General features: G+C 48.1%; 1 protein-coding gene across 1 annotated transcript in view; it reads left to right on the top strand.

Annotated features, from left to right (window-relative positions):
- HUNK (hormonally up-regulated Neu-associated kinase) overlaps nucleotides 1–15,353 on the top strand; it is a gene marked incomplete at both ends in the record, with an annotated part of 109,390 nt that overhangs the window by 34,232 nt on the left and 59,805 nt on the right. Inside the window, one exon of the mRNA XM_082840239.1 lies at nucleotides 13,000–13,292. Within this exon, the coding sequence (XP_082696365.1) occupies nucleotides 13,000–13,292 (293 nt within the window). The remainder of the gene's footprint in view (nucleotides 1–12,999; nucleotides 13,293–15,353) is intronic.

The following is a 15,353-nucleotide window of genomic DNA, read 5'->3' as shown; positions in this document are numbered from 1 at the left end:
ACTCAGCCATAAAAAGAAACGAAATTGAGTTATTTGTAGTGAGGTGGATGGACCTAGAGTCTGTCATACAGAGTGAAGTAAGTCAGAAAGAGAAAAACAAATACTGTATGCTAACACATATATATGGGATCTAAAAAAAAAAAGAAAAGAAAAGAGTTTCTGAAGAACCTAAGGGCAAGACAGGAATAAAGACGCAGATGTAGAGAATGGACTTGAGGACATGGGGAGGGGGAAGGGTAAACTGGGACAAAGTGAGAGAGTGGCATGGACATATATACACTACCAAACGTAAAATAGATAGCTAGTGGGAAGCAGCCGCATAGCACAGGGAGATCAGCTCGGTGCTTTGTGACCACCTAGAGGGGTGGGATAGGGAGGGTGGGAGGGAGACGCAAGAGGGAGGAGCTATGGGGATATATGTATACATATAGCTGATTCACTTTGTTGTACGGAAGAAACTAACACAACATTGTAAAGCAACTATACTCCAATAAAGATGTTAAAAAAATAATGCTTGATTTTATATTAGGTGTCTTTTCTCAAAATAAAAATAAAACATAAAGAACAAACAAGAAATTCATGACTATATGTCTCACTGTGACTATTATGTGAAACCCTTTAAAGAAGGAAAATGTCATTTGGCTGACAGCAGTCGGGCTAAATGAAAGTTGATAGAATGTAAGCTAGTCAAAATTTTGCTCAAAAAAAAAATATGCAGAGGGGGAGGTAAGGGGGCGTGGTGGTTTGTGCCAGGTCATGAAGGATTTTTAATTTCTCCTCAAGGGATCAAGTTTCTTTTAAAAGTTTTGAGCACAGAAGATGATGATAACCATCCTTAGAAAGAAACCTCTGATGCCTCAGTGTGTAGAGAAGGAAGAAGGTGGAGACCTGAGGGAGCCCCAGGAAGCCCTTAGGAGGCTGGGCCAGCAGCAGTGGGGGTGGCGAGGAAGGAAACTTCCAGAAGAGACTTGGTGACTGGTTGCCACGGGAATTGGGGGCTGGGGGGAGAAGGGGAGGGAGTCAAGTGCTCAGCCAATAGGTGGGGATGATGATGGCCTCAGTGAGGGGAGCACAGAGAGCGATTCACTCAGAGGAGGAGCATGGCGGGTATGATCTTGGAGAGGCTGTAATGGGAGGGTTGGATGCCAGCTCTCCGTGTGGGTGTCCCGCGGGCAGCCGGGAGTTGCTGTTTCCAGCCAGTTGACATTGATGGCTGGCGAGGGGTAGTCAAGCCTAACCATCCCATTATCTTTTGGATTCCACGGGTCGATTTGCTTCTAGATGACGTAATTTGTGGCTTCCTCCATATTGGCCCCGAGTTACATTCTGGGTCATTAAAAAGTGGGGGGGAGTTAGAACTGGAGCAGGAAGAGGCTCCTGGGGGGATCGGAGTTGAAGAGTATTTGAGACAAACGGACATTCAGTTTTTTAACCAATATATTTATCGATTTAATATATTTGGTACTTTCGGAGCCAGGCACTGTGGGGAATACCAAGATGAATTACCATGGTCTCAAAAAACTTGTAATCTGTTACTGAGCTGGGGCTTTTTGAACCTTTTCCAAAACCAGGGAGAAATGATTCTAGCACTACCTGTTTTAATTCATCATTTAATTCTCATCTCCCCATAGGATTCATGAGCTTTGGTGAATTCCAACTGGGCAGGGAATTGGGGGTTACTTTTATCCTTGTGGATAATAGATACATTCTGACGACAAATGAGGCATGCATATTCTAACTAAGTAGGCGGGCTTTTGATAAGAATTCCAACAACTGCACAACTGCTGCCCTTTGGGGGCAGCCTGGCCGGTCTACGTAGCTCTCTCAAAATTCTGTGCTTTGCATTTTTCCTCCTTGCAGGAACCAGTTTCTGGTTTCCCACCCACGGGATGTTTCTAGGGTGTCAGGACGTGATTTGCTTTCTGAATCAGAGCTGGAGTCAGGGCGCAGGGAACCCCGGTGATGGTGGCTTCAGAACTTCCCAGGGTGGGTTGTGGGAGGGTCTCCCAGCCCTGCACCGCGAGCTGGATTCTGCTCACATCTGCCCAGCACTGAGTTCTGCTCTCCTCACCGAGATCAGCCCTAATGAGCTCTGTTGTTTAAACTGGGGAAAGAAACGTTCCCCCCTCATTTCCACAAAGACAGCCGGCGGGGAGCCAGGGGTCAGAGCTGTTGTGCTCTGTGACATAAATAGCAGTAATTAATGGGCCCCATAAAAGAGCTATTTGTGTGTGCTGTCCAGCATCATTTCTCTGTGAATTGGAGCTACCCTGAAATTAATTATAAAGCCAGCAGAGGATATTTTCTGCTTTCTGTTAAGTAAGTATCCTCCGCACAGGCACACTCTCTACTCCAATCCATTTACACATACACTGTTTCTACGGGAAAAAGGCGTGAAACCAATTTATTTCCAAATCTTCCCACTGGGTCACGCTAATCACCACAGTTTTCAGCCCTTTTACACCGAATTCAGGCTTGGGCCAGAGCCTCAGAGTCCTCAGTCCCTTGCTGTTTTCTTCATGGCTTTTGGGATGTCCCCTCCAGCTCACCCCTGCTCAACTCACTTCAGCCAGCATGGTCACCTAGATATTATTGTTGTAATGAGATCTACAGAACAAGCCATCCTATCATCACTGATAACTTTCATGAAGATTCTGTATTAGTCTGCTCAGGCTGCCCTAACAAAATACCACAGCTGGGTAGCTTAAACAACAAATTTATTGTCTCACAGTTCTGGAGGCTGGAAGTCCAAGATCAAGGTGTCAGCAGGTTAGATTTCTCTTGAGGCCTCTCTCCTCGGCTTCCAGATGGCCATCTTCTTGCAGCGTCCTCGCATGGCTTTTTCTGTCTGTGAGTGGATCCCTGGTGTCTCTTCCTCTTCTTACAAGGACACCAGTCTTATTGGATCAGGGCCCCACCCTTATGTCCTCATTTAACCTTAATTACCTCTGTAAAGAGCCATCTCCAAGTAGTCACATTGCGGGTTAGGTCTTTTAACATATGAATTTGAGGGGAGACACAATTTGGTCCATAACAGGTTCTGATATAGTTAATAGAATCTTTTTCTTCCAACTGCACTTGCATTCATTCATTCATTCAAGAAATATTTATTGAATGTTGTCTATGAGCCAGAGACGATTCTGGATGCTGAAAACATGCCAGCAAAGGAGACAAAGAACTGTTTCTTCCCTTCTAGAGCTGCCATGGGTCAGGCAGATTCCACACTCAGTCAGTGAGTTCTATAGGATTTAAGAGGTGATGAACACTATGGGGACAAATAGACTGGATTGAGGGGAGGGTGACTGCCAGGTGTGGCTGTAAATAGGTGGGTCACGGGAGCCTCTCTGAGCGGTGACGTCTCGGCAAGTCTTGGAGGTGAGGGAGAGAGTGTATGGCCAGGGCAGGAATACACCTGTCACATTCGTGGACCTACAGGAAGGCCTGCAAGTGAGCAGAGGGAATGGGAGGGAGATGGGTGTCCAGGCGCTGTCAGGACTTTGGCTCTTTCTCTGGGAGAAATGGGGATTCTGGGTGCTTTTGGGTGGTCCTTGCCTTGGGGGAACTTTCCTGCCCCTATAGATTAGCTGTTCTAGAGAAGGTGACAGATGGTTCAGACAAGTTTAGGAGGGAGAAAGGGTACATGGCAGGGGCACAGGCCAGAATAAGATGTTGGGGTAGGAGGGACTTAGCGGGCATGAGGGGAAAAGTGAGGCTGCTTCTGTGGTGGACACCAGGTCCCCAGACGGCACACTTCACCGCTGGTCATGGGTGTCCTCCAGCACCCCTTCTCCTTGGTGACTTCTCCCAGCTCTCAGCCAGACCCTCAGGAAGTAAGAAACTGCTTTCTGCAGCAGGATGGCTGGGCAGCTCCAGTCCACACGTGGTGAGCAGGGAACCACAATCCACCACCTTTAGCTTAGCAGGGTTTCTGAATTTCTCTGTCTGCTCTGGCTTTCCCAGAGAGGGTCACCAAGGATACTGTTTGTTCCATGTCGTCTAATATGTTTTCTAGCGTGGGCATTTAGGGTACATCGTCTGGCTTCTATCCGGGGATCCACAAAGCTCACATGTAAGTGGGAAGGACCGGAGCCATCCATCCATCTTCCCTCTCCCCCACCCTCCCTTTCTCCCTTCCTCTCTCCTTAACCTGCACAATTGTTGGCTGTGTCATTGGTCCAGTACACGTTACTTGAGCTTCTTCTCTATTCCTGACACTGCTCGGCACAGGTCGTGGAAGGGTGAGCACTGTTTGAAGTGGCAACGGGGATTGGGGTTCTGGAAGAGTATTCTACAAAAAGGATGAGGCTTGAAGAAGGGTGATCAGCAGGGCTGATCCCCAAATCTGGGAGAATTTGATGCTGTGAAGGAAGAATGTCCTATTGGAGCCCAGTGGAAAACCAGAGTAGAGTAAGGGGATTATGAGTGTTGCCTTGGGGGTGGGGCTGGAGGGCGTGGGTGCAGCGCTAATTAGGCTGGTTAGGGAAGCCTCTGACGAGGTGACATCTCTCAAAAGGGGAAGGGAGTGTTTCCGCGTCACAATCACGCACGAGCTGAAACCACGTCCACAGGTGGCATCACGTTTTATAACCTTAATGGTTGAAGGGAAGGCTTTTGGTCTGCCTGTGTTGTAGCTTAGGAAGGGGAGGGCTCGTGCTGCCAGCTTACCCAAGGCAGGCATAGAGATGACCCCCAGCTCACCATCCTGACCCACTGTAGCAGACTGCTGGGATCTTTTGTTCTTTTTTTTTTTCTTTCTCTCACATACTTGTCCTAAATGAGCCAAGCACAGTGTGGAAGCCAGGAACACAAAAGCGGGGAGGCTGGGCAAGTCCTGCCTTCCTGGAAATGACAGTGGATGGTGTCCCACACCGTTAAGAGTGTGTGTGATGGGTGTGACAGCTGGGGAACTGCAGGGTGGCCCGAGCCAGTCTGGGATGGAGAAGCAAACTGTAATCTGAGGTTGGAGAGAGGAGTGGGAGTTGGGAGTTGGCCTGACCCAGACAGCCCTGTGTGGGAGGGAATTTCAGGCAGTGGTGGGCGGAGTTGGGAGACATCTGGGCAGGAGAGGATGGTGGTGCAGCAGGCAGCAGATGGAATGGGGGAAGAGAGGGGGTGGGGAGGTCTTAGCAGGTGGAGGTGACTGGCCCTGGTGATTAGTTAGGTGGGGGACTAGCGGTGCGCTGGGTGGAGGAAGATGCACAGTTGGGGTGCAAGGACACCTATGGAGGGAGGTGCTTCAGGCTGAGCTGGGGAGCCCCAGGGAGGACCAGGGGGAAGTGATGGGTTTGGAGAGCCAGTGGACCACCAAAATGGGAGGTGTCCACGGGGCCGTCAGAGCTCGGGGAAGAGGCGTAAGCAGGATGGAGGTGTTGGGACTGGTCAGCATGTGGACGGTCGTAGGAGTCCTGGAAGTGGAGGAGATGGACTGTACCTCCCTAATGTGAGAAAGGATGGGGCCTGGGGCAGAACCTTGGGAAGACTGGGCTGGGAGGAAAAGCAGGAGACAAGGAGGGAGAGTGACCTTGTGGACTGGGTGGTCGAGAGGCACCAGGGACCCTGATGAGGGGGAGTGATGGGGATGGAGGCTGGGTGGCAGGGGCTTCCTGGCTTCTCTTCCTGCACAAAACATGCAAATCCTAACAGTGGACACTTACCGAGGGCTTCCGGAAATGTTCCCGGTGTGCACCATCCTTCCTGGGTTTCCTCATTTATATCCCCAACATCTCCACGAGATAGGTACTATTATCCCCCATCCGGTTTTTGTTGTTGTTTTTTTTTTGCAGTACGCGGGCCTCTCACTGTTGTGGCCTCTCCCGTTGCGGAGCACAGGCTCTGGACGCGCAGGCTCAGCGGCCATGGCTCATGGGCCCAGCCGCTCCGCGGTATGTGGGATCTTCCCGGACCGAGGCACGAACCTGTGTCCACTGCACCGGCAGGCGGACTCTTAACCCCTGCGCCACCAGGGAAGGGAAGCCACCCCCCCACTCCGTTTTTTATAACAGCGAGGAAACTAAGGTCCAAGCTACTGGGTGGCAGAGGCAGGCTTTGAAGTCAAGGCATCCAACCTCGGAATCTGTATGTCTGGCTGCTGTGCCGTTCCACCCTCTGAACTGCTGGGGTGTGGAAAACTGGGGGAGGGCAGGAAAGGAACTATCAGATCTGACCCCAGTCCCTGGAGAATGGACGCTAGCCCTCGGTTCTTACAGTTACACTCTTCTGCATAGTAGAATTGTACGATACTCGGGTGGTCCATTAGTCTGCTCGGGTGGCCATAACAAAAGACCACAGACTGGATGGCTTAAGTGACAGACGTTTATTTTCTCACAGTTGTGGAGGCAGGAAGTCCAAGATCAAGGTGCCAGTAGGGTTACTTCCTAGTGAGGCTTCTCTCCTTGGTTTGTAGATGGCCTTCCTCTTGCTGTGTCCTCACATGGCCTTTCCTCTGTGCATGTGTGGAGAGAGAGAGCTCTGGTATCTCTTCCTTTTCTCATATGGACACCAATCCTATTAGATTAGGTCCCCACCCTTATGACCTCATTTAACCTTTTTACCTCCTAAAAGCCCTATCTCCAAATATAGCTACATTAGGGATTAAGGCTTCAACATGTGAATTTGGGGGGGGGGGGTGTGTGGGCGAAGACAGTTCAGCCCATGACAGATGGTCATTTTAAACCACTATAAAAAATCTGAATTATGGCCGCAAATGGGCCTGAAGATCACTCTCATGGTGTACTCTTGGCATGTAGAACAGTGTCATGTATATTTTAGGTGGTTAATAAATGTTTGCTGAAGACGAAAAGATTCACTTGCGTTTAACATACAGTATTTATTAAGAAACCAAGATGTTCTGGAAAGGAAGCTCTTTTTGGCTTATTTCCATGTAAAAAGAAAATCCTGCTGATGACATACTCCCATTCCCTGTGCATTCTGATTATTTAAAACATCATGGTATAAACTTGCTTTAATTAAAGAAAGGCTGAACTTACACAGCATACATTGTACAATGGGTAAAACATATATGTATATTTCTGTGATATTAAAGAGTAGTTTCTTTGATCGGTGTTTCCCTCCCTCTCCGTTGTATGGAAGATCCATCTGTTTTGCCTCTGCCTTTTCATTTTGGAGATCGGCTATGTGAACAACCCTCGATGTGTTTCAGAGGAATGAATTTTAAAGGCAGTGAACGGTGATCCAGGATGAAGGGATGAATTTTAAATCCTGTTAACTCTGATCCTACGTAGGCAGTCTCAACTAAGTCAATATTTAAAGAAGATGAGAGACTAGACTGATTTTAAACCTCCTCCTTGGGATTTAAAAGCAACTCTATTCCAGAGAGTTCAAAACACTGAAATGAGGTTCAGGCTTCTTTTTCTTTTTTGAAATATGCCAAAGCGACAGGTCAAGGAAGTGCACATTTTCTTCTTGGTTGAACTAAGCTTAAATGCTTTTCACCCTCTACAGGTTGCCTCAGTGAAAGTAAAATGATAATAAGAATGTCAATTTCAGGCGCTCTTACTATGTGCCGGACGTTGTACTGAGTGCTTTACGTACGTTATCTTAGGTACCAATTGGTTTGTGGGAGTGTGTGCCGTGACTGCAGCCATGTGATTTTGTGCATCCCGCATTCTAAGTACAATTCTATGTTGGAATTTTTCTCCTAATACGTCACAGGGGCCATTAAGCATGAATACCTTTCTGCAGCTGGCGCCTCTCCTGGAGAATTGGATTTCACGCGCTTCGGTCCCTCCTCCTTCCCGTGTGGGAGGGAGTCGTGCTTCCCATCCCTGCAGAGCGCTCTGCCACCTCTTCCTTTCCTTCCTCAGGATCCTTCCTTGCAGTCACTCCTTCTTTCCTGTATCTTCTATTTCACTACCCCATAGCTGCCCTCTCCTCATCTTAGATCTACTCACTTTTTTTTTTCTTGGCCTTGGAGGGTTTCCTTTTCTTTCGTATGAGCTTAGTTATTTAAAAGTTTGCTGATTTTATCCATCATTGATAGGTATTTTTTTGGCGGGAGCCTGGGGGGTGGGGTGGGGTGGGAGTTGCCATACTGTGAGAAGTGCAACTTCTTTTCTTTGGTGACGTTTGGTCTTCGTTGCTGCGCGCGGGCTTTCTCCAGTTGCGGCGAGCCGGGGCTACTCTTCATTGCGGTGCGCGGACTTCTCACTGCGGTGGCTTCTCTTGCTGCGGAGCACGGGCTCTAGGTGCGCGGGCTTCAGTAGTTGTGGCTTACAGGCTCTAGAGCGCAGGCTAGGTAGTTATGATGCACGGGCTTAGTTGCTCCGTGGCATGTGGGATCTTCCCAGACCAGGGCTCGAACCCGTGTCCCCTGCATTGGCAGGTGGATTCTTAACCACTACACCACCAAGGAAGTCACAGAAGTGCAACTTCTTAATAAGAAGTTGATGAGTGATCAGTTTCAGCTGTGGTATACTGGCGCTGTGTTAATCTCTCTCTACTAAGTTCCTAGCACCTTAAGACTTTGCTACTTACTTGGAAATATGGGGACAATCTTTGAAAACGGCTTCCTCTGTAAAATTGCAGGAGGCTTTGCAACTTGGATCCATCGAAGGGTTGGAGTCTTCGTTTTATTGACCTTTCACAGCAAAAGTTCCTGTCCCAATGTGCTCAGGATGCAACTCAGGAACTCCCCTGACACCGTCCCCTCCCCTCCCTCCCACACTCGAGGACCAGCTTGGGAGTTCCAGTGTGGTCCTGGGACTTGGGGCCTCAGTCAGTCTGTGCAGATTTAATTTTACTCTTTAAAACTCCCCTGACTGGGCTTCCCTGGTGGTGCAGTGGTTGAGAGTCTGTCTGCTGATGCAGGGGACACGGGTTCGTGCCCTGGTCCGGGAGGATCCCACATGCCGCAGAGTGGCTGGGCCCGTGAGCCATGGCCGCTGAGCCTGCGCGTCCGGAGCCTGTGCTCCGCAATGGGAGAGGCCACAACGGTGAGAGGCCCGCGTACTGCAAAAAAAAACAAAAAAAAAAAAAACAAAAAAAAAACTCCCCTGACTAAAGCAGTTTATCTTTTCAGCTAGAGACCCATCATCACACTGGGCTGCCCCCGGGGTAGAATTAGTGCCTGTAAATCTCTGATTACTGTCAGATTAAATTAGATGCCTCCCTTTGCTAATCATTGATCACTGCCTTTTCCTTAACTTCCAATTTAGTTTTTCCCTTTTCAGTTGTTACAGATGAAGTTGATTAAATGGTTTTGTGTAATCAAGAACGGATTCCATTTTCAGTATTATCAATGCAGAGCTTATAAGTTTAAGGTCGCTTACAAGTAAGGGTGTTTAAAAATAGAGAGGGAGCTTTATAGAAAACCTTCTCCAGGTGAGGCTGCCTAAGGGTTCAGGGTTTTCACTGAGGGACTCTCAGAAGCAGTAGAACTTGGGAACCAAGATGGCACATGATGGTGGAACGGACACCTGGTGTGTTGGTTTCCCGCTGTAATGCGTTATCACAAACTTGGTGGCTTAAAACAACAGAAATTCGGGCTTCCCTGGTGGCGCAGTGGTTGGGAGTCTGCCTGCCGATGCAGGGGACACGGGTTCGTGCCCCGGTCCGGGAAGATCCCACATGCCGCGGAGCGGCTGGGCCCGTGAGCCATGGCTGCTGAGGCTGTGCGTCCGGAGCCTGTGCTCCGCAGCGGGAGAGGCCACGACAGTGAGAGGCCCGCGTACCGCAAAAAAAAAAAAAAAAAAAAAAAAAACAAATTCATTCTCTCACAGTTCTGGAGGCCAGAAGTCCACAATCGATTTCATTGGGCCAAAATCAAGGTGTCGACAGGGCTGATGCTCCCTCTGACGGCTCTAGGGGGATCCGTCCTTTGCCTCTCCCGGCTTCTGGTGGCTGCACTATTCCTTGGCTTGTGGCTCATCCCTGCCATCTCTGCCCCATTCGCCACTTCTCTGTGTATTCGTGTGAAATCTCCCACGGCCTCTATTTTATAAGGACACTTGTGATGACATTTAGGGCCCACCCAGATAATCTAGGTGAATCTCATCTCAACACCCTTCACTTTTTCCAAATAAGGTCACTTTCACCTGGTCCACAGATGGGGCCTTAACGTCTTTGGGTGGCCATTATATAACCTACTCCAGGCAATTAAAGAGCTAAATAAACTATCCTAATAATAATTGTGTGCTCTGTTAAGAAAGGCAGATCGTTTTACTGTTGGGTTTTCAGACTACTTATTCAGAGTACATTTGAGGATTTCACTGCCAAAGAGTGTAATTTTTTTGTTTGTTTGTTTGTTTTTTGCTGTACGCGGGCCTCTCACTGTCGTGGCCTCTCCCGTTGTGGAGCACAGGCTCCGGACGCGCAGGCTCAGCGGCCATGGCTCACGGGCCCAGCCGCTCCGCGGCATGTGGGATCCTCCCGGACGGGGGCACGAACCTGCGTCCCCTGCATCGGCAGGCAGACTCCCAACCACTGAGCCACCAGGGAAGCCCCAAAGAGTGTAATTTTTAAAACATTGCAACGTAGACTCGAGCAAAGACAGAATCTAATTGTACTTTCCAGCATTCCTCTTTCTCTCCACCTCCACAAGATGATGGATATATATTTGTATGTATATATGTATACGTATGTGTTATACATATATACACACAAACGAGTACAGTTTTTAAAGCTTTTAGTTTCATATATACTGGACTCGTAGGCCAAACTACAGCCCACTTCTGTGGGCTGACAGCACCATCCTCTCATGGCCCAGGGATAGTACAGGCCCCCAGCTTGTCTGGTCCAATGGCTGATTGTCCCTTCTTAGTCGTATCTTTGGTTTAAGGGCCTGAAAATCTCCATGAATACGGGTGAAGGTGGTCCAAAGATACACACTTCTGGTTATAAGTCCTGAGGATGTAATGCACAGCCTGGTGACTGCAGTTAACAATACTGTATTGTATATTTGAAAGTTGCTAATACTGAAGATCTTGATGGTTGTCATTACACACACACACAAATTTGTAACTGGTGATGGATGTTAACTAAACTTACTGTGGTGACCATTTCCCAATATATACATATACCAAATCCTTATGTTGTACAAACTAATACACTGTTATAGGTCAATTATATCTCAATTTAAAAAAAGCTTAAAAAAAGACTGTTCCCCAGAAGAGATAATAGATTAAGCTGTTACAGCTATTTTTGCTTCAGTGGTTAAAAAAAAAGGTTCACTGATTTGCTCAGTTAGTGACCTGTCGTTCACTCATTGTTTATAAAGTGCTGTGTGTGGTGAGGGGGGAGCAGTCCCTGTTTTAAGGGAGGGGTGGGGGCTTTAAATGGTATCGCAGACAGTGGGTGTGGTGAGAGCGTAAGGAAGGAGGGCTGAAGAGACTTCCTGGAAGGGAGGTGGGCCTGGAATTAGCGTCTGCAGGACCAGGCGGATTTGAAGGGGTGAAGTGGGCTTGTGAGTGCAGGCTTGGAGAGTAGCAGAACGTGTGGTCTGGGCAGTGAGGAGACCCGCCCTGGGGAGCTGGGAGTCGGGGCTGGACAGTGGCGGGGCTGATGGGGAGGGAGCTTCAGGGCTGGGCTCAGGCTGTGGACCTTGCTCTGTGGGCAGCAGGGAGCCGCCGAAGAGCTTTAAGCAAGAAATCAGAGTTCCAGACCCACTGATTTCGAGTATGAATTTAAGGGGCCAGGATGAGCATAGAGAAAAAGAGGTAGCACGCTGACATCATAGTCCAGGCTAGTGGTGGATAGACTTTTATTTTATTTTATTACAAACTTCTGTCAAGAAAATAACGTTTGAGCCCCTTGCTGCAAACATCTATCTATCTATCTATCTGTCATCTATCAATCATTTGCTGATTGATCTATATCACACCTCTGCACACTGAGTGCATTATGAAGCCGTTAAAAAATATAATTACAAAAAAGGAAATAAATAGAAATGGAAGGTCCACTGTTTTTGTCCTGCAGCCCAGTGGCTTGGTAGCCTTGTATGAGAACATCCCTTGGGTTGCTGGAGTCTCACGTAGAGACAATGCGTCTGGGTGCTGCGAAACAAAGTCCTAAATGAACCCGACCTGGCATGGGAACAGAGAGGAAGGGAAAGTGAGGAAGGCAGTTAGCAGAAGTCATTGACATGATGTCCCTGGCTGGTCACGTTAGAGAGGAGCGAAGACATAGTAAGAAAAGAAGAGGGCCAAACGGTGGTGTGTTTTAAGACCAGGTCAGTGGATTGGTGACAGCCGTTGAAGGAAGGGAGAGTGGGGAAGGGTGCAGACTTGGGCAGAAGGGACAGTCTTCCCTTCCCCTCCCTCATGCCATCGTTACTTCCATTCTCCTGTCCCTCCCTCCCCCCTTCCCTCCCTTTATAAAAAGCTGGAGGGTCCACACATGTGACATGTTGATTGTGGGGGAAGTGACCCAGGAGGGGCATCCAGTGGGCAGTTGAGATACCTCTCTGGACTTGGGGCCAAGAGGTAACCTGTACAGTGACTCACAGGGAAAGAGGTAACCATTGGACAGAGGTGGCCTGGCCTGAGGTCCTGGTACAGGGCAGAGGAAGGGTTGGGAGGAAGGGCAGGGGTGCCACATCACTGGGCGTTGCATCCCCCAGCTCCCTAAACACGCCCTAGAACTGAAGATGGGGCAGATTTGGTCGTTTCAGAAATGGAGTCGGGGGGGGACCCAACTTGGAGGGATGGTGGCGAGGCCGGAGAGGGAGCGGGGAGGGGCCCTTTGCTGGAGGAGAACTTGGTGTTTCACCCTGCGGAGAACCAAGTTCAATGCTGACTCTTCACGGAGGCTTCTGGACCACCGTTTGAGTTTGCTTGAGTAAATTTCATTCTCTTCCTTCATAATTGAATCTTTTGATCTTCTCTGATGTTACATCTTTCTTTTCTCCCTTGATGCTATTTCAGATAAAGTTTTTCTCCTGGTGCAGACGAGCAGCTATGTATTCTCCTAGGGTTTTGTGAATAGTCAGGGAATAAACTTTGCCTGCAGTGTCTGACAACAGCCATATTCTTGGTGTCTCCTTAGGTGGCCATAAAAGTCATCGACAAGAAGAGAGCCAAAAAAGACACCTATGTCACCAAAAACCTTCGGCGAGAGGGGCAGATCCAGCAGATGATCCGCCACCCTAACATTACCCAGCTCCTTGATATCTTAGAGACAGAAAACAGCTACTACCTGGTCATGGAGCTGTGTCCTGGGGGCAATCTGATGCACAAGATATATGAGAAGAAGCGGCTGGAGGAATCTGAAGCCCGCAGATACATCAGGCAGCTCATCTCTGCGGTGGAGCACCTGCACCGGGCCGGGGTGGTCCACAGGTAAGGGCCACGCCACGATGCTGATCGCTAGTTCTGTGCTGAGTGGACGGCACTGTGCTCCAGCGTGCTCCAAGCAAGGTTGAATCCTTGCAGCCTGTTTTACAATTCTTCTGAAGTTTTGTTTCATGGACTTGTTTTGTGAGTCGGGTTAATGCTAACATGAGGTTAAAAGAATAATGTTTGAAGTCAGAGTTGCCTGGGTTTGCATCCTGGCTCTCTCCTTTAATTGTTGTGTGCCCCTGGGTTAGTTAGTTAACCTCTCTGAACCTCAGTTTCTTCTTCTGTAAAATGGGAATATTCGTGATACTTATCTCGTGGTTGGTATAAGGGGAAATGAGTTAATATACAGAAAGAGGGACTTCCCTGGTGGTCCAGTGGTTAAAACTCCACTCTCCCAATGGAGGGGGCCTGGGTTCAATCCCTGGTCGGGGAACTAGATCCTGCATGCCGCACGGCATGGCCAAAAAAAAAAAAAAAATTAAAGAAAAACTATATATATACGGAAAGAGCTTGGGACAGCGTTTGGTACACAGTAAGGGGCATGTTTAGTGTTGGCGGCTCTCATTATTATTATTTGCAAAGTAATGAGAACAGTTGCTCAGGTGCCTGAAAGAAGCATCAGTGTTAAGATGGCGTGAGATTGTTTTTCAGCGAGTGACGGTGCTTTCATCGTATTTGCTTTACATATGGTAGTCGCTTAATAGCTGTTTCATTCAATGGAACTGAATCACCACGTGAAGTGTGAACTTGCCCTTGAAAGTTAGGCATGTTCTCCATAAGCCAAACCAACGTTGCAGATAATTATGAAAATCAACCTTTTTTTTTTAAACAGCCTGTTCCTTCCTGAGGAGGAGCTTTGCAAGCAAACCGAGTGGAAACAGGATTCTTAGCCGTGTTGCCATTGGTGGTGGGTGCTGACTTTAGCGCTAGACTAAATAAGGTCAATACGATACAATAAAATAAGAAAATGAAAGCGCTCTCTTTCCCTCCCAAGAAAGTGTTGACTTCACCGATAAATGCGTAGTTCTTCCTTCATGGAGTCATAATTCACAGTTACTCCGGGTTGTTGAGAAAACTTAGGGCTCATGTTTGATTCTCATTTACAAAAGCAAGATCAAGGAATTATATATATGTGCACACACATACGTTTAAAATTTTTTGTATTGAGATACAACTCACATACCATAAAAGTCACCATTTTAAAGTGTACAATTCAGTCATTTTCAGTATATTCACAGAGTTGTGCAACTATCACCACTGTCTAATTTTACAATATTTCCATCACCCCGAACGAGAAACCCTGTACCCATTGGCAGTCACCCCCCCATTCCCAGCCCTCCCAGCAGCCCCCGGTAATAACCACCAATCTGCTTTCTGTCTCTATGAACTTGCCTATTCTGGACGTTTCATATAAATGGAAACAATATATGGTCTTTAATAAGTGGCTTCTTTCACTTAACTTAACCAATGGGATTGGCACCAGGGGATGCTCTACCTTGGGTGCCTGAATCTGGGACACTGTGGGGAGGTCCCGGGCTCAGGGGCAGAGGGGTGGCACTGGGGGGAGGGAGCCAGCCTTGGCCAGCCCCCATTCAGGCACATCCTTTTCTCACTAAGGTAAGAAAACCTCTCCTTGTACATATTTTTAGTCACACACATTGTCACGAAATCACGATTCATTAGAACTCTTGGAGTTTCGATCAGCAAGGAAGGGAACATTCAGAAATTTTAAGTGAATAACGCTATTTTTGGCTCTTTCCAACAATACCCTTGTGTAACCTGCCGTGTCAGAGCTCTGCCGTTATTAGGAAAATGATGGTCGTAAGTGCTTCTGCTTCTGTCTTTGGTGACTAAGATGACAAAGGCAGAAACCTCAGGAATGAATCAGCTTGGGTTACCCACTCAGCTGGTCACGGCAGAAGACATAACCCGGGGAAGAGCTTTCCAAGAGACTCAAGGTGTTATTACAAGGGTTTCGTGCTGTCAGAAATCAGATGTGCACCGAGCTTGGAGCTTTGAGGACAACAAAGGGAAAGCCAGCAGAGGCTGTGCATCGCTCGC

The sequence above is a fragment of the Leucopleurus acutus genome (assembly GCF_964270905.1).
Source record: "Leucopleurus acutus genome assembly, chromosome: 5".
In the NCBI taxonomy this organism is placed as follows: Eukaryota; Metazoa; Chordata; class Mammalia; order Artiodactyla; family Delphinidae; genus Leucopleurus; species Leucopleurus acutus.
The sequence above is the reverse complement of the archived record's forward strand: the minus strand, read 5'-3'. Positions and strand labels throughout refer to the sequence as shown.